The sequence below is a fragment of the Poecilia mexicana genome, unplaced genomic scaffold (assembly GCF_051168715.1).
Source record: "Poecilia mexicana isolate PSO_F unplaced genomic scaffold, ASM5116871v1 scaffold_2, whole genome shotgun sequence".
Lineage (NCBI taxonomy): Eukaryota > Metazoa > Chordata > Actinopteri > Cyprinodontiformes > Poeciliidae > Poecilia > Poecilia mexicana.
In genome coordinates this window covers 56,302,191-56,324,389 of record NW_028263371.1, presented here as the reverse complement: position 1 = coordinate 56,324,389, position 22,199 = coordinate 56,302,191, and the positions used below count along the sequence as shown (strand labels likewise).

At 43.5% G+C, this 22,199-nt stretch overlaps 2 protein-coding genes across 2 annotated transcripts in view; both read right to left on the bottom strand.

Moving 5' to 3' along the window:
- LOC106904964 (anion exchange protein 3) overlaps positions 1-22,199 on the bottom strand; it is a 33,716-nt gene that overhangs the window by 7,680 nt on the left and 3,837 nt on the right. Inside the window, exons 3-17 of the mRNA XM_014969522.2 lie at positions 20,145-20,289; positions 19,313-19,557; positions 19,066-19,229; positions 17,601-17,818; positions 7,377-7,522; positions 7,118-7,298; positions 6,914-7,049; positions 3,913-4,084; positions 3,099-3,204; positions 2,842-3,026; positions 1,895-2,114; positions 1,358-1,576; positions 1,133-1,281; positions 778-972; positions 110-286 (exon numbers count right to left, since the gene is read on the bottom strand). Coding sequence (XP_014825008.1) covers positions 110-286; positions 778-972; positions 1,133-1,281; positions 1,358-1,576; positions 1,895-2,114; positions 2,842-3,026; positions 3,099-3,204; positions 3,913-4,084; positions 6,914-7,049; positions 7,118-7,298; positions 7,377-7,522; positions 17,601-17,818; positions 19,066-19,229; positions 19,313-19,557; positions 20,145-20,289 — 2,658 coding nt within the window. The remainder of the gene's footprint in view (positions 1-109; positions 287-777; positions 973-1,132; positions 1,282-1,357; positions 1,577-1,894; positions 2,115-2,841; positions 3,027-3,098; positions 3,205-3,912; positions 4,085-6,913; positions 7,050-7,117; positions 7,299-7,376; positions 7,523-17,600; positions 17,819-19,065; positions 19,230-19,312; positions 19,558-20,144; positions 20,290-22,199) is intronic.
- LOC148160975 (uncharacterized) lies at positions 14,601-15,393 on the bottom strand. The gene is made up of 2 exons (XM_088003704.1): positions 15,292-15,393; positions 14,601-15,185 (listed from the first exon to the last, which is right to left on the bottom strand). Exons 1-2 carry the CDS (start codon positions 15,391-15,393, stop codon positions 14,652-14,654), a joined length of 636 nt encoding a protein of 211 aa, XP_087859830.1. The 3' UTR covers positions 14,601-14,651.

The following is a 22,199-nucleotide window of genomic DNA, read 5'->3' as shown; positions in this document are numbered from 1 at the left end:
TTTCCCATTATTTATAAAATGTGCATGTACATTAAAAGGATGCCGCAAAAAACGCATAATATGATGCTAACCTGTTAGCATAAACCCGGTAAGAGATGAAAACTGTTACCTTGCCGCCCAGAAAGCGACTGTTTCTGAACTTCCTGAGGAAAAAAGCAACGAAGAAGGTTCCTATCATGAGCACCAGGGACAGGAGGGCCGTATTGGGCTGGTTGAGGACCGGACCGTCCACATCCACGGTGGAGTCCGACGGGTAAACCGTCATCAGCGGATGCTCCTTAAACACCTGGAAGCAAGAAGATGCTACGACTGTTAGCCGCACTGAGGGGTTAGCTTAATAAGGGGAAGATATTTATCGTTTAACTGTTCAGCTTCGCTGAAAAGAAAGTTTGGTGTCAGGACATAATATGTGAAAAAAATCGATCTTCTCCCTGAGCTGCCATCGCCGTCTGAAGAAATGCAACCAAAACAACCAATCAGAGCCAGGAGGAGGGGCTTAGCACCGTCAAGCATCCTCATGTACTCACTGCTAGATGTGCTAATTGTGGAGAAACAACTTAGTTACTGGAAAATCATTTATCTGCCGTCATTGGACGCTATGGTAAGCAGCATAGCGACCAATGACCCTATGCTAGCCTCATTGGTTGCTAGCATTCAAGGTTATTTGAAATAATCTTGAATGCTAGCCTAGCTTGCAAGGTTATTTCTAGTTAGCACTGAGAGAAGGCAGATTATCTGTCTCATTCCAAGAAAGTGTTAAAAGTACAAATCTGTGACCTTGATGAGCTTGGAGAAGGTTTCGTAGATGAAGATGAGAGAAATGAGGAAGGCAAAGATCTCCTGGGTGAACGGTGAGATGTAGCGGACCAGGAAACTTCCCTCTGCCGCCACGATCACCAGGACGATGAAGATGAGCCAGAAGCCGATCCAGACGCGGCCGGTCAGGTACTCAAAGTCATGCGCCTGACAGAACTGAGACAGACAAGGAGTTAGCGAACTAACCAAAGCTAACTGATGCTAACCAAGAATAAACTACCCTAACTGATGCTAACCGATGATAACTGATGCTAACCGATGCTAACTGATGCTAACGGGCGCTAACAAGTCCTAACGCTGTTCGCTGGCTGGTCACCTTGTAGAAAGCCTCTTCGAACACCAGCAGCGGTCCGGAGAAACCGATGATGAGGAGCGGCTGACCGGCCAGCAGGGAGAAGATAACTCCCAGTGTTGCCGTGGAAACGATGAGCTCGGTCACGCCCATCAGGCCTTCGGTTTTCTCCCCTGGAACGAGAATCAGAGCAGAGGAGCGTCAGTGGCGGCGCGTCAGCGGCGTGGTTGCTATGGCGACGCGGATTACCCAGCAGGCCTCCGAACGTGATGGTGGGCGACAGCGCGGCGAAGTAGATGAAGATGACAGCGGCGACGCACTGCGTGTCCAGGGCGTCCCGCAAGTCGCTGACGTACTGCGGGTAGCGGCGCCGCATGTCGTGGATCAGGCCCCCGAACGGGACGCCTGAGCGCTTCAGAGGGTCCACTTCCTGTTCCGCCTCCTCCTCTTCCTCTGGACTCGCGTCGGCTGCAGGGAGAGAGATACAGGTCAGCGGGGTTCAAGCTGTGGTGCGGGGGCCTTTTAGGCACTTGATAAGGAAATAAAACAATTGATACATAAATGAGGAAATAAAGTTGAAAAGGGGGAAAAATAGGAACAGAATCAAAACTAAAATAGAAACATTTTAAATAAAGAAAATAATGAAAAGAGTAAATAAATGATAAATCTGAAAATAAAAAATAAATGAGCAAACGGGGAACAAAAATAAGGATGTAAAAAATGAAAAAGTAAACAACAAAGTGAGGAATTAAAGCGTGGTGCTTGCTGAGGGTTCTGGCCCGGTACCTTTGCTGTCCTGCTCCGCTCCGTAGGCGGACTGGAGCTTCTTGCCTTCTCGCTCCCTCCTCTTGCGCAGCAGCTGCTTCTGGAAGTCGGCCACCGTCTTCAGCAGGTCTTTGCCCTCCACGTCCGACGGCGGGATGACGATGCTGCAGTCCAGGAACTCGTTGATGCCGTTCAGGAGGTCCTGCCTGTCGTCTGCGAAGTACGCCACCTCATGGAAGTTCTGCAACCAAACAGAACCGGACCGGACAGTAATGAGACAATATTAACAGCAACATGTCCTGGATGACCATCGGTTTTTGGTAAGCACTGCTAATCCACCTCCTTTGCTTTTGCAGCTTCTCTATGTGGCCGTTTGGTTAGAAAGATGCTGGAGTAGGGGATCTGAATGTTGGCCGATGGATGGTTTGACTTTCCCCCTCCTCTCTCCGCTGCTCTGCATCCAAGAAGCTACAATGCTATGAACAGCATGTGTGCCGTCACTAGCATGTTGACTAACATTGATTTACTCCATTTAGTATCATAAGTTTAGCCTTAATGTCAAAACTAGCTAAAATGCTAATGTTAGTTCACTGCTACCATTAGTATGTGCGCTATAACTAGCATGTTGACCAACACTGACTTACTCAATTCAGAATGCAAACCTTATGAGTATACCCTAATATTAGCAAAATGCTAAGGTTAGCTATAAATAGCATGAGGCTATCAGGTATCAAGTACTCAAAGACAAGCATTGGTTTGCTAGCTAAATCTAGCCAAAATGATATTAGCTAAAATGCTATGAATAGTATGCATGTTGTCACTAACATGTTGAGTAACATTTTTACTCCATTCAGTATAAAATCACCATTTACATCAAAATTAGCTAGAATACTAATGCTAGCTTCAATGCTAACAGTTGGGCAGAGAGTTACGTCTTAAACCGAGTCCGCAGGCGTTGAAACATGAACCTTTTCAGACATTAGCGTGGCAAAGGAGCGTCCGATCTCGTGGTAGTCCACATTGGACTGGGTGGGGCCGAGCAGGACGAAGAGAAACCGGACTGGGACGGGAACCTCCAGCACAGACTCCAGGAGGACGGCCTCGCTCAGCCGGACAAAGGCCATGGCGGGCTGCTCCAGGAACTCCACCGATCCTGAGAAACGAGGAGCGGCTTTATCTCCGTCACCGGCAGGACTTTCATAAATAACGATGTGGAAACGCTTACCGACTAGAACAATGACGGCTTCGGCGTCTTTGGGAATCTTGGCGAGCAGCTTGAGGGACCTGGCAGCAGCTGGATGATGCTCCGGAGGCACAGGGTGGAGGGATTTCTAGGAAGGAAGAACAGCGGAGAGGTCTCCCTCTTTACTGTCGCGTCCAACACGTGAGAACCGAACAGAAACCTCTGTTTACTGGTGCATCTCAAGTCCTAATACAAACCAGAAACTCCTCCTCTGAGCTGCAAGCTAATAAGACTCTGCCTCACAGATCAGCAGGAAGCGCTGTGCTGCTCCTTCAGACTAGCCAACAGCAGTTAGCAAACACCTGGTGGAGCATGTATGCTGTCACTAGCATGTTGAGTAACATTTATTCACTCTGTTCAGTCTGTTAAATTGAGATTTTACATCAAAATTAGCTTAAATGCTAATGTTAGCATAACTGCTTCCATTAGCATGTATGTTATCACTAGCATGTTGATAAACATCGATTTACTCTACTCAGTATAAAATACCGTAGCGTGCAAGATAAGATTAGATCATATTCCAAAGTTAGCTAATATACTAACTTTGGAATATGCAGCGCTGGTAAAAATGTTGTTAAAGGGTTAATATGGGAGCCATGTTGTAATGACTTTCTGAAGGTAGAGTTTCTGAAAGAGCAGAAGCTTCTTAAGGAGACACAGCCCTAATTTCAAGACATTAAATTTGATTTACATTCCATTTTTATAGCAACTGAAGTTAGCATAGTTACTGGATGTTACGCTGTAAAATGGCTCAATGTGAATAGAGAACACATTGTACCGGCCCTTTAATTCTTACAAAGAGGCTGACGAAGACGTCCTGCTTCGGGTCATACACCGGCCCCTTGTCGTCGTTCTCCTCGGCCACCAGGGGCAGGCTGGTCTCCTGGACGTGGTTGTGGTTGAAGCTGCCGTGGAGACTGCCTGACGACTGGTGGCGGTGGAAGCGGTGCTTCAGGTCGCTCGGGTGGCTGCAGAGGAATCAGAGAAACCAGGACGAAAAGTCAGAGAAAAGCAAATATAACTCCACTGTTCAGTGACTTTCTCAGTTTCTTCCTAGGAGCATCAATTCCTTCAGACGACGTTCTCCTCATCCTCTCATTAAGACAGAGCCAAGACGTCTGGACCCTTGTTCTACGGTGGCCCAAAGGGGCCAACAAAGCCACAATGGAAGTCATGCTAATAAATGAAAAACATGTTAATAAATGTAATTAATGCTAAAATGGGGTTTATGCTAAAACTGAAGTTATGCCCATACTGAATATATGCAAAAAATGGAAGAGATGCTAAAAACAAAAGCTTAAGTTTTAGCCTCAGTTTTAGCATAATTCTAAAATTAAATTCATGTTAACATTTAACTTGTACTAAAACTGAAATTACAACAGAATAAAATATATGCTAACACTGAAGCCATGCTAAACAAACTGATGCTAAATCAGAACTTATTGTTAAATGGAAGCTATGCTGAAACAGACGTAACTTCTGCTGTGCCGTTTTTAGCTTTGGCAGGTTGCTAACCCTTCCAGGCTACTGAATTATTCTGGCACATTTAATCCCAGAATGCATCTCCAGTCAGCTAAATTCCAGTTGCTTCAGTTGTATTATTATGACGACATCATTCATCATCTTTCTGATCCAAAAAATGTCAACATCTCAGACTAAGTATTTTCATTTGGAGCCATTTATTTCAGACGGCATCCAGATCCATGTGAAACGACGACGTCTAAGAATATCTGACTTATTTACAGTAAAAGGGGACAAACTTGGCTAACGCGTTTCTCGGTTTTTACGGCGGTGTGGATCTGCAAAGAGATCTGAATTTTGGCCTTTTACTGTGTGAGATAAATGTAATTGTTTTTGTCAACTTAAATAAATGAGAACATGAATAATACTGTTTTTGTTTAGACGGACAGCTCGGGCAGCCTGACCCGAACAGAGCCTCGGCTGCGTAACTTCATCGTTGTTGCTCTTCGTGCGTGTCGTGGCGATCACATCCCAGCTTCCTGGACAGGAATTTTTCCCACTAGCTCGGGTTTTTCAGCAGATTCATTACATCACCGCCGGGTTACGTCACCGCCATCATGAGGTCCACATGGCCCTGTAAGAGCGCCCGTGAAATTGGACGTGACATCGCCCCGAGACAAAAGAGCGCAAAGTGGAGCGCTAAGCCACGCTGATGTCAGGCGGCTCCCTCTGGGGCCGTTAAAGCGCTCAGAGAAATGAGCTGGGTTTCAGCAGCACCTAAACGCGCCTCTGACCGTGTCGTAAATCTGATCCCTCCGGCCGGCGATGACTCTAATAGCGGCGTTTGTTTTTCCCAAACGAGCAGCCGCCTGAGACGCCCCGGGGATTCACGTGGAAGGCGAAATGAGCGCATGAAGACCAGCTGGTGGTTTGCTTCGCTCCATCTGTCGAGTGCTGAAAGCAGCCAGCTCATTCTGCTGCAGCAAACACAGGCCTCAGCTGGCAGGTTAAAGGTGAAAGGTCATGAACCAGTCTGACTGTTTGGACAAGTTTAAGGAGAAAGCCTCTAATCTTTAGAAACAAGATGGCGGCAGGACTGAGGTTAGCAGAGCTGCTTCTGGATGACGACGTCCTCATTTCTCACTCTGGAAGGAATCCTGAAGTCACTTCCTGTTCTTCACCTCCAGCAGTGGGAACCGCTAGCTAAGAAGCTAGCTGTGCTAACCCTAAAGCACTAATCAGAAACATTAGTTCTGCTAATGTTTAGGAGCCAACACAGAACTTAGCAGGAGCTAATGCTAAAGCGCTACAGCAGCACAGTTTTTATTAATAATAATGTTTTATTTATAATGCACTCAAAGTGCAACAAAATGACAATGAAAGCAATAACTAATGTAAAAGTGAAAGCTAATGCTAAATCGCAATATAAACATGGTATCTACCACAAGCTAATGCTAAGCTGCTATATCAATGCAGTAGTTAGCGGAAGCTAAAGCTAAGTCTACTGTCCATGTTTTATTTTAGATGTTGAACTTTATTCAGCTGAAGGTTTACAGAACATTAAAGTAAATTAAAACGTATCTGGGAACATTGATTTAGGGGAAGCAGTTAGCTTCCCCTAAATCAATGTTAGGGGAAGCTAACTGCTTTGAATGTTTTCAAAATGAGCAACATGTGGATTAGCGCCAACAGTTGGTTTCCTCCAGTGTCACAGAGTAACTGTGCTCTGTTATGCAAGAACGGATCGATTCATTGATCAGCTCAGTTCAGGACTCACCGATCAATAAGTTGGATCAGTGGAGAAAGCTTCGGACGAATTAATTGGATCTGAATCAGCGCCATCATCTCATGATGTGTTAGTCGCTTCTGCTTTTGGAGGAGAGTTTGACTTTTTACTGGAGGAAGAACCAGGTATATATTTAGGATCAGACGTCCAGCTGGTGAAAGGAAAAGCCTTTCGCTTTAAAATAAATGACTTGGTTCTCAGCAGTGAAGTGATGAAAGGATGCGGAAGTGTCTCCAGGTCTGAATCTGTTAGCTCTTGGTTTAGCGCTTTAGCGTGTTTTGCTAACTTTGAAAAAAAATTTAGCTTCCACCGTTTCCTGTTTCCTGAAGCACAAACTGTACAAGAAGGTGAGCAGTGACACAATTTACCCTGTTGAGGGCGACATACCACGTTCTAACACGAGTCTCTGACACATGGCTTAAGTTAGCAATTTAGCATTAGCTCCGGCTAAACGCCACGTTGACATAGTGCTTTAGCAGAACTAAATGATAAATGTTTAAATATTTGAAAGCGGATCTCTGCAACGCGTAGAACCGGCCGGCCGGCTGACCTGTGTTTGAGAAGCAGCGCTCGCAGAACGCCGGGCCGGTCCTCCGCTCTGATCTGATCCGAGATGATCATGGTTTCAACCACCAGGTGGGCGATGCCCGGCAGAGTGTTCTGCTCCAGGTCCAGAAGGACAGCGCCTGGAAAACAGACAGGAACCAGTGTTGGAACCGGTGAGCGCCACCCGGAGCAGGAAGCAGCGGTTTACCGTGTGTGATGGTGCGGCGAAGCTCCAGCAGGCTGCGGAATGACAGCGACGCCACATGAGGTTTTCCCCAGCGGTCCGTTTCCTCCTCCACGTCCTCCTCGAACTTGATCCAACGCGCTCGCTCCTTCCAGCGCATCTCCTGGTCTTTGTCCACGATGAGCTCGTTGAGCTCCACAAACAGCTGCGGAGCAGAAACATCCACTTTTAAACGCCGTAGAGACGCGAAAACGCGTCAGAGCTGCCCCGAAAGGCCGCGGACCTCGTGGGTCTTCTTATCCGCCGCTCGCTTCTTCTTCTTCAGACTGGACAGCGGCGTGGAGCTCATGCTGGACCGCGACATCTGGCAACGCGAGGATTTCTTCACCAGGTGGCGCCGAACGCCGGGGTTGTCCTCAAACCTGTGGCCTGAAAACCCAAACGAAGTCAGAGAGGCGAAAAGACGCAGCGTGCTCAACGTGAAACAACAATCCACCTACAGAGCAACGAGCCACAGATTTACAAAAAACTGATTAGTGACAAACTCAGGGACATTTTTTCCTTTTACAAATAATCAACCAGCGACAAACCTAGAAGTGAGCAAGTTTGTTTTTAAAACAGAGACTAGCAGAGAGTCGAACACTTCTGAGAAAAACTGAAACCATGTTCTGTAAAATATAGACAAATTTAACTTCTTTAAATATCCTCCAATGCAGTTGCAGGAATTATTTGAGTAGAAAATGCAGACATGTTGGTTTACCCAAGTTAAGATGTTGGGAATAAAACGTGTTTGGCTGGGCCTCATAATAGCAACGACAATATTCCAGTTTACAGAAAAATCGTTAAAAAATAAAGCAAGTTAAAGTTCAAAGTGACTTACATGATAAATCAACAAGAAACAAATATTATTGACTAGGATCAATAATAGTCCAGTTATTAATCAGAAGCAGCGCTGAAGGTCCAACAGCAGCAGACCTTTAAACCGATTTATAACAAATATTTTAAAGTGTAAAAAAGCCACCAGAGAGAAACGCTGGACGAGTTTCTCTCATTGGAGACTTTAGTCCTGAAACGTTCTGCTGCTAGGCGGCCCACAGTGGGAGGCAGGGGTCAGAGGTCAGCCTGTCTCCAGCTTCCAGCTGGAAGAACTGAAGCTGTGCACTGACTAGATCTACGACTCCAGATCTATGACTCCAGATCGTTCCTCTTTGATTACTTCAGGTTTAGTTTTTCATTAGTTATGTCACTTCCACACGTCTCGTTTTAATCGTCTTGGTGTTTGAAAACGTTCTGAGTCGCCTGGTGGCGCTGTGACGTAGAGCTGCTCATCATAGATAAAGATTAACCTCATCAACGTTCCCACCAGCCTGAACAGGAAGTGATCTGCAGAATGGATTCATAAAGGAAGTACAAACGTCTCCTGTGAATATCGAAGTTCTGCTGACTGACAGAAAGAGTCCAGACAGCGACAAACACAGAGCTGCTACGTTAGCTAGCAGACAAAAGCTACGTTAGCGAAGCTAATTCTGGTAGTTTGGCAGCAAGTCCTACAGTAAACATCATTGGTACTTAGTACTGACAGTACTGATACTTAGTACTGGTACTTGGTACTGGTACTTGGTACTGGTACTTAGTACTGACAGTACTGGTACTTAGTACTGGTACTTGGTACTGGTACTTAGTACTGACAGTACTGGTACTTAGTACTGGTACTTGGTACTGGTACTTAGTACTGACAGTACTGGTACTTAGTACTGACAGTACTGGTACTTAGTACTGGTACTTGGTACTGGTACTTGGTACTGACAGTACTGATACTTAGTACTGGTACTTAGTACTGGTACTTAGTACTGGTACTTGGTACTGATAGTACTGGTACTTAGTACTGATAGTACTGGTACTTAGTACTGGTACTTGGTACTGGTACTTAGTACTGACAGTACTGGTACTTAGTACTGACAGTACTGATACTTAGTACTGGTAATTAGTACTGGTACTTAGTACTGGTACCTGGTACTGATAGTACTGGTACTTAGTACTGGTACTTGGTACTGACAGTACTGATACCTAGTACTGGTACTTGGTACTGGTACTTGGTACTGACAGTACTGGTACTTGGTACTGATACTTGGTACTGGTACTTGGTACTGACAGTACTGGTACTTGGTACTGATACTTGGTACTGACAGTACTGGTACTTGGTACTGATACTTGGTACTGGTACTTGGTACTGGTACTTAGTACTGACAGTACTGGTACTTGGTACTGATACTTGGTACTGGTACTTGGTACTGACAGTACTGGTACTTAGTACTGGTACTTGGTACTGACAGTACTGGTACTTGGTACTGATACTTGGTACTGGTACTTGGTACTGACAGTACTGGTACTTGGTACTGACAGTACTGGTACTTGGTACTGACAGTACTGGTACTTAGTACTGGTACTTGGTACTGACAGTACTGGTACTTGGTACTGATACTTGGTACTGGTACTTGGTACTGACAGTACTGGTACTTGGTACTGATACTTGGTACTGACAGTACTGGTACTTGGTACTGATACTTGGTACTGGTACTTGGTACTGACAGTACTGATACTTAGTACTGGTACTTGGTACTGGTACTTGGTACTGGTACTTAGTACTGACAGTACTGGTACTTGGTACTGATACTTGGTACTGGTACTTGGTACTGACAGTACTGGTACTTAGTACTGGTACTTGGTACTGGTACTTGGTACTGACAGTACTGGTACTTAGTACTGGTACTTGGTACTGACAGTACTGATACTTAGTACTGGTACTTGGTACTGACAGTACTGGTACTTAGTACTGGTACTTGGTACTGGTACTTGGTACTGACAGTACTGATACTTAGTACTGGTACTTGGTACTGACAGTACTGATACTTAGTACTGGTACTTGGTACTGGTACTTGGTACTGACAGTACTGGTACTTAATACTGGTACTTAGTACTGACAGTACTGGTACTTAGTACTGGTACTTGGTACTGGTACTTGGTACTGACAGTACTGATACTTAGTACTGGTACTTGGTACTGACAGTACTGATACTTAGTACTGGTACTTGGTACTGACAGTACTGATACTTAGTACTGGTACTTGGTACTGGTACTGACAGTACTGGTACTTAATACTGGTACTTAGTACTGACAGTACTGGTACTTAGTACTGGTACTTGGTACTGGTACTTGGTACTGACAGTACTGATACTTAGTACTGGTACTTGGTACTGACAGTACTGGTACTTAGTACTGGTACTTGGTACTGGTACTTGGTACTGACAGTACTGATACTTAGTACTGGTACTTGGTACTGACAGTACTGGTACTTAGTACTGGTACTTGGTACTGACAGTACTGGTACTGACAGTACTGGTACTTGGTACTGGTACTTGGTACTGACAGTACTGGTACTTAGTACTGGTACTTAGTACTGACAGTACTGGTACTTAATACTGGTACTTGGTACTGACAGTACTGGTACTTAGTACTGGTACTTGGTACTGACAGTACTGATGCTTGGTACTGGTACTTGGTACTGGTACTTGGTACTGACAGTACTGATACTTAGTACTGGTACTTAGTACTGACAGTACTGGTACTTGGTACTGGTACTTAGTACTGACAGTACTGGTACTTGGTACTGGTACTTGGTACTGACAGTACTGGTACTTAATACTGGTACTTAGTACTGACACTTGGTACTGGTACTTGGTACTGGTACTTGGTACTGGTACTTGGTACTGGTACTTGGTACTGATACTTAGTACTGATACTTGGTACTGACAGTACTGGTACTTGGTACTGGTACTTGGTACTGGTACTTGGTACTGACAGTACTGGTACTTGGTACTGGTACTTGGTACTGACAGTACTGGTACTGGTACTTAGTACTGACAGTACTGGTACTGGTACTTAGTACTGGTACTTAGTACTGACAGTACTGGTACTGGTACTTGGTACTGGTACTTAGTACTGACAGTACTGGTACTTAATACTGGTACTTGGTACTGGTACTTGGTACTGACAGTACTGATACTTGGTACTGGTACTTGGTACTGGTACTTGGTACTGACAGTACTGGTACTTGGTACTGGTACTTGGTACTGACAGTACTGGTACTTAATACTGGTACTTAGTACTGACACTTGGTACTGGTACTTGGTACTGGTACTTAGTACTGACACTTGGTACTGGTACTTGGTACTGGTACTTAGTACTGATACTTGGTACTGGTACTTGGTACTGGTACTTAGTACTGATACTTGGTACTGGTACTTGGTACTGGTACTTAGTACTGATACTTAGTACTGGTACTTGGTACTGACAGTACTGGTACTGGTACTTAGTACTTACAGTACTGGTACTTAATACTGGTACTTGGTACTTGGTACTGGTACTTAGTACTGACAGTACTGATACTTGGTACTGGTACTTGGTACTGGTACTTAGTACTGACAGTACTGGTACTGGTACTTAGTACTGGTACTTAGTACTGACAGTACTGGTACTGGTACTTAGTACTGGTACTTAGTACTTACAGTACTGGTACTTAATACTGGTACTTGGTACTTGGTACTGACAGTACTGGTACTGGTACTTAGTACTTACAGTACTGGTACTTAATACTGGTACTTGGTACTTGGTACTGGTACTTAGTACTGACAGTACTGATACTTGGTACTGGTACTTGGTACTGGTACTTAGTACTGACAGTACTGGTACTGGTACTTAGTACTGGTACTTGGTACTGACAGTACTGGTACTGACACTTAGTACTGGTACTTGGTACTGGTACTTAGTACTGACAGTACTGGTACTGGTACTTAGTACTGGTACTTGGTACTGACAGTACTGGTACTGGTACTTAGTACTGGTACTTGGTACTGACAGTACTGGTACTTAGTACTGGTACTTGGTACTGGTACTTAGTACTGACAGTACTGGTACTGACACTTAGTACTGGTACTTGGTACTGGTACTTAGTACTGACAGTACTGGTACTGGTACTTAGTACTGGTACTTGGTACTGGTACTTAGTACTGACAGTACTGGTACTGGTACTTAGTACTGGTACTTGGTACTGACAGTACTGGTACTTAGTACTGGTACTTGGTACTTGGTACTGGTACTTAGTACTGACAGTACTGGTACTTAATACTGGTACTTGGTACTGGTACTTAGTACTGGTACTTAGTACTGACAGTACTGGTACTTAATACTGGTACTTGGTACTGACACTTGGTACTGGTACTTGGTACTGGTACTTGGTACTGGTACTTGGTACTGGTACTTGGTACTGGTACTTGGTACTGGTACTTGGTACTGGTACTTGGTACTGGTACTTGGTACTGACAGTACTGGTACTGGTACTTAGTACTGGTACTTGGTACTGACAGTACTGGTACTGGTACTTAGTACTGGTACTTGGTACTGACAGTACTGGTACTGGTACTTGGTACTGGTACTTGGTACTGACAGTACTGGTACTGGTACTTAGTACTGGTACTTGGTACTTGGTACTGGTACTTAGTACTGACAGTACTGGTACTTAATACTGGTACTTGGTACTGGTACTTGGTACTGACAGTACTGACACTTAGTACTGGTACTTAGTACTGGTACTTAGTACTGACAGTACTGGTACTTGGTACTGGTACTTAGTACTGGTACTTAGTACTGACAGTACTGGTACTTAGTACTGACACTTAGTACTGGTACTTGGTACTGGTACTTAGTACTGATACTTGGTACTGACAGTACTAGTACTTAATACTGGTACTTGGTACTGGTACTTAGTATTGGTACTTGGTACTGACAGTACTGGTACTTAGTACTGGTACTTAGTACTGACACTTGGTACTGGTACTTGGTACTGGTACTTAGTACTGACAGTACTGGTACTTGGTACTGGTACTTAGTACTGACAGTACTGGTACTGGTACTTAGTACTGGTACTTAGTACTGACACTTAGTACTGGTACTTGGTACTGGTACTTAGTACTGATACTTGGTACTGACAGTACTGGTACTTAGTACTGGTACTTAGTACTGACACTTAGTACTGGTACTTGGTACTGACAGTACTGGTACTTAATACTGGTACTGGTACTACACAGAGGTGAGCAGAGAACTAAAACTTGTTATTCAGTTATTAGCTGTAATGTTCTTGTTTGTAAGTTGGACAGGAAGGAGAGGAGAGCTGGTTCAGAGCTTGTAGCTTGCTTATTGTTGTCATAGCAACTGCCTACCAAGATGGCTGCCAGCTACGACGTTCATGGAAGTGTGACATCACATGAGATCTGTGTTAGTTGCTATAATCTCAGCTAGCATGTTGATTTTAACAGGAAGTGGGCTGTGGGGAACGCCACCTGAACAGACGAGCTTTTTACTGAAACCCGAAGCTCAGAGATCCTCCCTGTTCTACCGCTGCGCATGAACTCATCATGTTCACTGATTATCTGGTTTCCCTCCGTGTTTAAAGATGGCTCCGTTTTACTTCCTGTTTCTGTTTAACAGTGCGGACCCGATGTGATGTTCTGTGGGTCCAAACGGGAGCTTGGAGCAGAACCGCTGCGTTAGTCAATGAGATGTTTCCGCTCGGCTGCCGCTGACCCGATGGGAGCCGCTGATCGATGCCAGGCAGGAAGTCCCGACTCGATTCTGCAGCGCGCCTCGTGAGATCCAAACCCATCATGGAAAGTCACTTCCTGCTCATCGATCGGTCGTGTAAAAATATCCCAGAATGCACCAGAGCTCCAGGACAGTGATGTAATAGTTCCCAGTAACACGAGAGCTAAAACTACAGGCAGCAGTTTACACTCGCTGAATCAGTAAGGGTCAGAGGTCATTCAGGAGGAGGAAAATGGCCTCATTCATGGCAGAGAGTGAAAGCCAGAACCGCTGCTGACCCGGATCGACAAAACGACCCGAATGAAATGGAAAAAACCCCAAAACTTTACAGATTCACATCTAGTTTTATTTTATTCATCTCTTTATTTTATCTCTTTTTTTGACAAGCTTTGCATTTCAGTTCGACTAGTTTTGCTTCTCATTCTGTTTTCAAATTATCAAGTTTTTTTTTTATCTTGCTTAGAAGAAAAAGTTTCTAATTTGGGATCTTGTTCAGATGTTGCATCTAATTAGGTGACCTGTAAAGATGATTTCATTTAGGGGCAACAGACTGGATGAACGACACACCACACTTTTCAGGTGTTTCCGTCATCCTTTCCTTCAGCTCCTCAGTCATCTGTCAGTTATTAACTTGGTTCCTGCTTGATGGAAACCACAGACTTAACGAGTTTTCCTGCCAACCTCGGTGGTGGCAGTATGGTGATGTGGGGCTCTCTAGCAGAAGATATGGAAGGAGAATATCTCACCATTTGCTGGGACCAGAAACTGTAAATGATCCTAAACTCACCAGCCAGCCAATTTCTGAATAACTCAAAAAACTAAGTTAAGGTTTTGGACTGTCCTAGTCAAAGTCAGGGAGATTCTGCTGCAAAACCCTCCAGTGAGGCTGAACTGAAGCTATTTAAGAGGGAATCTCATCCACAGTGAAGATGCCCCACCGGTTGCTGCTGGTTCTGGATGTTTTCCCTCCTAATGAAGGGAAGCTCGGCGGTTTGGACTCACGGCTCGGTTCCTGCGGCGCCCCCAGGTGGCTGTGGATCGACTCCAGCAGGTCGTAGTCGTCAAAGTCCAGAACAAACTCCTCAAAGTCCTCGAAGCCGTCCGCCAGGGAGAAGGAGCCCTGGCGCTCGTAGTGCTGCGCGGCGGCGGCGCCGAGGCCGCGCAGCACGCTGCAGCGCCGCTCATGCTGCGCGTCAGAAGGGCCGACGCCGCGGCTCGCCCGTCCCTCAACGTCTGTCATCTCCAGCGCGCGATCCGCCTGCCGGCCGCCCCTCCGCTGCTGGTCGCTCTGATCATCCAGCGATCCGGACCGCGAACCGAGCCGACACGCTGCGAGGGCACAGAAACCAGAACCTGCGGCCCGCTGGCAGCGCGGAGGCCAATCTGAGGCTGCAGGATGGAAACGGAGGTATTGATGGCGCGGTGGCGCCGCCCTCTTATCGACGGGTTCAGAACGGGGGGAGCGGATCAGGGCAGGACGCGGAACGACCTCTATTCTGCTGCTCCTCTTTCCAAAACAGCTTCTGTCACGCCGCCCTCACTGGAAACCACAAGCTTTCATTCATAAAGTCTTCAAGCTGAAAGTTTCCCTCCTTCAGTTTGACGCCGTCGACTTCAGCTGCTTTGGACAACAGATGAAACATTGACCGACTTATTGATAAGCATCAATAAGTTGATAAGCATCAATAAGTTGATAAGCATCAATAAGTTGATAAGCATCAATAAGTTGATAAGCATCAATAAGTTGATGCTTGTATTCATTCTCCAAATGAATATGGAGAAAAAAAATGTTTTTCTCTGTTGTCGTTTTATTTCTTCTGCTTTGATGACAAAGCATTTGAGCTGCCTCATTGACAACATGTACAAATAGACTTGATTGATTGATTGATTGGTGTCTTTATTTGAGAAAAGTTTATTTCAGATGTAGAACCGGCAGTAAAAATGTCTCCTGGGCGAAGCTGCTAAGCTAGCAGGCTCACTGAGTAACGTTGGATCTGAACCGAACGCGTTGAAGTTAAAGAGATGCACAAAAGAGGTGATGAAGAAGAGGAGAAGCAAACTGATGAAGAGGAGCGAGTCGGTGGGTTTCCAACTCAGCTGTTAGCAGTTAGCATCAGGATAAAAACATTTTCTCTAGTTTGTAAGAAACATTTGTTACAAAAGACGTAAAGATGCTTCATGCTCTTTAAACATCCATTTATTACCTCCCAATTTGTTTTGACTTTGCCTAGCTAATAGCATTAGCACCTGCTACTGGTTTAGCTACAGCTAACGTCATTAACTAACTTTATGAAGCAAAGCACTATCGTGTTGCTGGAATATGCTGTGCAAATAATCTCATTGATAATTAGCGGTGTTAGCTCATGCTACTGGCATTAACTCTAGCTAATGCTGTAGTTGTAGCTAACAGCATTAGCTCCTGCTGATGGTGTTAGCCGGTTATGAGAAAATTAAAACATTTTAGTCAAATGTGTTTAGCTAGTCGAGGATCCGTTCAATAAACATTAACTGTTAGCATAGCTACTACTGTTAGCCTGTGTGTTGCCAGGTTGATTTCATTCCAGGCCTTTAGTGTTCAAAAAAAGGAACAGAGGAAGCTAAAGTCCTAAAGTAACTAAATATGAAATATCAGTCCGTCCTCCTGTTCCGTGTTTTTGCAAAGCAGCTGCTAGCATGCAGCCTGCATGCGACGCGCTGCAGCTTTCAGGGCAGATGGCTCTGAGCCGTCGATGGCCGCTCCGCTCTGGTTGATGCAGGAACCGCCAGAGGCAGGGTCGCCGCTGAAGGGGAATCGACTCCACCGCCAGTTAATTAACGCCTCCTGACTCTGAAACCTGCTTTTCTCTCCACACACAGGAACTCGTTAGCGCTTCCACTGCAGATAGCTCCTCTGGAGAAAAGCACTCCGGAAATTATGTCAGAGAAATTATAAGGATTTATGAGAAAATCTCCCATTAAAAGATTCAGATGAAACTGACACTTTGTCTTTAGTTTTCATGTTAACAGGTGCAGCTGAGCTTCATCAGCTTCACCTCAAATGCAACTAAAAGTCAGATTTTTCTCTTTGTTTAGTTTTACTTAAGTTTGAAAAATGTGCAAAATTCTGTCCTATTTTTTACCAAATATTCACCACGTTTGGGCTTCAGTGTATTTAATTTTATAAGTTATACTGAACATAATTGTGGCATTAATACTCGTATTATTCATTATTTATTTAATATTTTGAAATTTGTATTTATTTATTTTGTACTCATTTACTACCTCATTTTATTTCATTTTAGAATGAAATGTTTGTTTTTGTTGTTTTATTTCAGATTCTTATTTACTTTCTTGTAGTTTATTCAATTTAATTTTAGCACTTTGTTTTTATATTTCATTTTAGTCCTTTAATTTGATTTTATTCATTTATAAAATAATGTTATTTCCTTGAGTACTTTATTTTTAGTTTTAAGAACCTGCTTTGTATTTATTTACTTCATTTTAATACTTTAATTATTTCCTTATTTTTATGTAATATTTATGACTTTAGATTTTATTTCATTTATTGATTACTTGTATTTTTATTTATGTTTCTCTGCTTTAATAAATTCACCTCGCATTAAATAAGGTGAAGTTTTAATTCTTTAGAATAAAATCCTGCCGTTCATCTCAGCAGTGTTTGTTCCACTCAGCCAGCAGGTGGCGCCAGATCTTCACTATAAAATATAAACTGATTTTGTGGCACTTTAGAAAAACTTTTATAATAAAATAAAACAGATTCGATCATATTGGCAGAATGATTCAACAGAATTTGATTTGAACTTAACTTCATATAACTTGATGAACCAACAGAATAAAAATCAGATCGTACTTTTCATGTCGTCCAGGTCGGCGCTGACCAACATCTGGGCCTCGGCCTCGTCGGTGGGCACCTGCTGGTAGACGGCGGCCTCCATGGCGGTCATGCTGCCGATGCAGAGCCTCTCCCGCAGGTCGTAGTTGCTGCGCTGGGTGGCCATTAGCCGATGGTGGACGGCTTTACGCCGCAGCCAGCCGCGGCTCGGCGCCGGACTGACGGCTTCCGACGCACTGATAAGATCAACAAAAGGAAAAATCAGCAAATGTTTCCATTAGCTACTAAATCCAGCTTTGTTTAATTTTAAATGACTAAACCAGAGTTTTCTGTTGACACTGTGTGAATTGTAAAGACACAGGTTGGCCAGCAGGGGGCTCTGATGGAAACCTGAGTCGGTTCTGCCCGACCCAATCACCATGGAGCCCTGGGCCTCCCGCAGCAAAACGCCATGCATGATTCAGAATCAACAAATTATTCATATTCTGCATGTCAGGCGCCCAGCCGGCTCAATTAATATGCAACGTTCAGGGACGGAAGGAGCCTGAAGAGCCACGTCCAAAGCTCCTTACTGGTTCCTACTGGAAACAGTTACTGGTTCTAATGGTTTTATGTAAAAACGAGAAGGAGAAAATATCCTTCTGTCACGTTTCCTCTGACTTTATGATCCGGTTCAGAAGATAACCGGGTGTCAAACTAAAATCCACCTTTCAATGCAAAAAAAAAATCATTTTTAATTATTGTTTTATTCATTAAGTTGGTTATTTTGTTTCAAATAATTTCATATTTATTATTTTATCTTTAGTATTTATTTTATGAATATATTTTCTTTATTATTTTATTTTAATATTCAGGACTTTTTCATTTTTAATAATTACATTTAACTTTTTATTCATTTATTTCATTTTTATTCTTTTATTTTTTAATTTTCTATTTAGTATTCATGAATATTTAATTTCATTCTTATTATTTTATGTGTATTTTTTATTCAATTTAAATTTTATTCCTTTATTTTTTAATCTCATATTTATTTTCAGTTATTTTAATTTTATCATTTTATCAGTGTATTCTTATATTTTATCAATTATTTTATTTCTGTACTTCAGATGTTTTTATTTTGTATTCTGTATTGTCATTAATTGCTTTCCTGCACATACAGAAATAAAATCACTTGACCTGGGGTTGTAGGTAACAGGGCTCAGCTGGGGTTGCTAGGTAACGGGGCTCAGCTGGGGTTGCTAGGTAACGGCGCAGTTCCATGGAAGTGACTTAACATTCGGGCATTTTTGAAACGGCTTGTTTTCTAGAGACGAAGAACATGAACTTATCACCAGAAAACAGCTGGTGGGCTTTTTAAGTGTTTGGTTTGTTTTAGGAGCAGTAGAAACATAAATGGAAATACAAAAACATCAGATATGGGGGAAAAGAGACGGTGAACTTTTCAAACTGCAGCTTCTGTTCAGGTTTAAAGGGAACCGTGAACCTTTGGGAAGCTGCTTGTCCTCCATCTTTCTCCTCGGTTCTGTCGTTATTCGCCGCCTCCTTTATCAGCATGAGCGCCGTTTTCCTGGAGCGCTCTTCGTTTTCCACGTGGACGGCAGCAAGTTGTAGCGGTTCCTCCAAGTCCTCTTGGCTCCCAAAGCTAAACTGAGAGGAAGACGAAGCTCAGTGAGAAGAGAGGAAAGGTCCGTTAATTCAGCGGGAACGTTTGTTTCTCAGACTTATTTTACCTGCGGCTGGATGTCGGGGAACTCGGTGGGCGTGGCGGTCGCCAGGCGTCCGTCGGCGTCAGACTCCGCCTCTTCCTCGTCTACTTCCTGGATGGTGGGCGTGATGTCGGAGGGCGGCAATGAGGTTTTTTTTTTCTTGCGTTTCTTCCTGTGCCTGCGGTCGGCGCCGTGCGGCCGCTTGCGCTGCGACGTGGGCAGGTGGGTGGATAACGGGTGGTGTGTGTGGAGAAACGTGTGTCTGTGATCTGCCAACGAAACAAAACACTAAACTGGATCTGAAGAAGGAAAACGTTACAACAGCTCTGATTCAGTTAGCTTCTACTAGCATTTATTAGTTAAACTCTGTTTAGTTTCTACTAGCTTTGACTGGGTAATGAATACTTAACAGAAGATTAAATGATATTCAATTATTCCTATAGACAAATGGCTTGTTCGTCAGCTAATGGCTAATGTTGCCTTAACACTAACTAAAGAGGAACAGACTAGCCATTAGTCTGTTTGCATAAGCTAATTGCTAATGCTACTGACGTGTCTGCTAGTAGCATAAGCATAATGGCGGACTCTGCCATTTTGTGAACTAGGAAGATTACGTAGAGCCGTCATGTGATGTAAACTGCTTTAGTGGGAAAAATAAAATCTGTTTCAGTTCAAAAGGCTAATAAATAGATTCATAAACAGCGAATATCTCTAATGGTTTAGTTTCATAAATAAGTCATATAGTTCCAGTTAGTTATAGATTTTCCCCATTAATTACCGTTTAGCCATAAAGCAGCACATAAAATGAATCAACATTAAGCTAAATGTGTTTATGAAGCTGTGCCGCCAGGCTTACACTCAAAGTCCTTCTCGGTGTAAAGTCGGCCCATCCGCTCGGCGCTGCAGGACGCCGAATCTCCGATGACGTCTCTGAAGCGCTCCACAGACAGAGCCTTCTCCCAGCTCTCCTCCTCCTCCTCAGCGGCATCCTGATCCTCCACCTGGAGGAAAACGGCACAAAAAACATTTAAAGTCTCCAACTCCATTTACACCCAAAGATAAGGGAATAAGTCAGTTTTTGGTTTACTGACGATGGATGCTAACGCTAGGCTAACCTCCTAACACAAGTCGCAAAAATAGGAGAATTAAATTCTTAAAGTACAAAAATAAAGTCGCAAAAATGTGAGAATAAAGTTGAGCATCTTGTGAAGTTTTAGTTTTAGTTTAATAAAATATAAATTCCTCTGCATGAAAACAATCTGTTTGTCTCTCTCTGCATTTACAGCCCAGGTAAACTCAATTCACCTGAAACGTAACATTCGAAGGCCTCTATATATTAATCTGATTGAATTTTATTTGTTACTGACTATTTTAGAAATATTCTACCTTTAATCTGAGAATATAATCCCAGAGTCTCCCAGACAACAGAAAGAAGACCGCGTCTTTAAAACTGCAACTGCAGGGAAAACAAATCAATACATCGAAGTGCTAAGCAGCAACAGAAAATAATGCTCTTCTTTCCCTGGGGGCCTGGGGGCGTGTCCTCTCCATGCGGAGCTTCTGATTGGTCAGAACCCTCAAACAAGTTGCTGACTCAGCGTCTGATTGGTGCTGACCCAGGAAGTAGTCTGATCCCTGAGCGGACTCAGGTTTCTGAGGCGTCCATTAGCCGCTAATCACCAGAGGGACGTGGGGATGGGATGCATTTAATGCGCCACCTGCTGCAGGGCGGCGCAGGCGGGGGGCAGCAGGAGGGCAGCGGGTTTCTACCGGGGCAGAAATCCAACCCATCACTGGACAACCCTGAATTTACCCTGAATTTACCAGATGTAATGGAAATGGACTTTTTCCACCAGAAAAAACTATTTCACATGTCTGAATGAGCCAAACATGACGGAAACCTTAAGTTAAATAAAATTAATAATATTTTTCTGTTTATGTTTTTGTTGTTTAAAGTGAAGCACTGGCAGCTTTTATAACTGGTAAAATATTTTACCAGTTTGCAGGTTTCTCTCTGGGCGCTCCGGCTTCCTGCCTCAGTCTAAAATCAGGACTGGTTGTTAATTGGTCTCTAAATTCTCCATCTGTGTGAATAAAAAAATACATTTTATGAGCAAAATATCAGGGTTTCACAGTGGCTCAGTGGTGACACTGCTGCTGGGTTTGAGTCCCAGCCTGGGCTTCTTCCCACAGTCCAAAAAGATTTTAGATTTTACATGGATGATGGAAGAAAACAGAAGCTTGTTTATAATATTATTATTATTATTATGATTCACTGGTTGGTGATATAAGCCTCTTCTTTGCTGCATTAAGACACTTTCTGCCCGTCTCTCTGTAGGACCGTCTGAGCGGCTCTGGATCACACACATTTTTGGAAAGTGTGTGTTAAATTCAAAAGGCTGTAAAGGTCTTACCCCCCAGATGTCCTGCCATGTATGTGCGTGTGTGTGTGTGAGACGTTTCTGTACTTTCACATTCAATCTCAGGATTGCTCAAAACAATTCAGTAGTATCAGCATTTTCATCAGTTTTCAGCATTTTCATCAGTTTTTGGGGAATGTTTTTTTTTACGTAATGCATTAATAAATTCTAATATTATTTAAAGTTTTTTTGTTGGTGGTTAACATCACCCAGCAGCTTCTGAAGTCTTACGTTAAATAAAATACAATAAATAAACAAGCTAATAGCTAATAGCTTCCAATGAGCAGTTAGCAGCAGCTAGCAGTGATAAAATTAAACGTGGCTAAGATGCACAACGTTAATTATGTTAAGTTAAAGACAGAAAGCAAAGCAAATTTACTCATGAAACACTGTATGTGATTAAATTTGTCTAAAATATATGTTAAAATATAATACTTGTAAATAAACAGAGAGCCGATCCGAATGCAGACCACGGCCACAGAAAGCGGGGG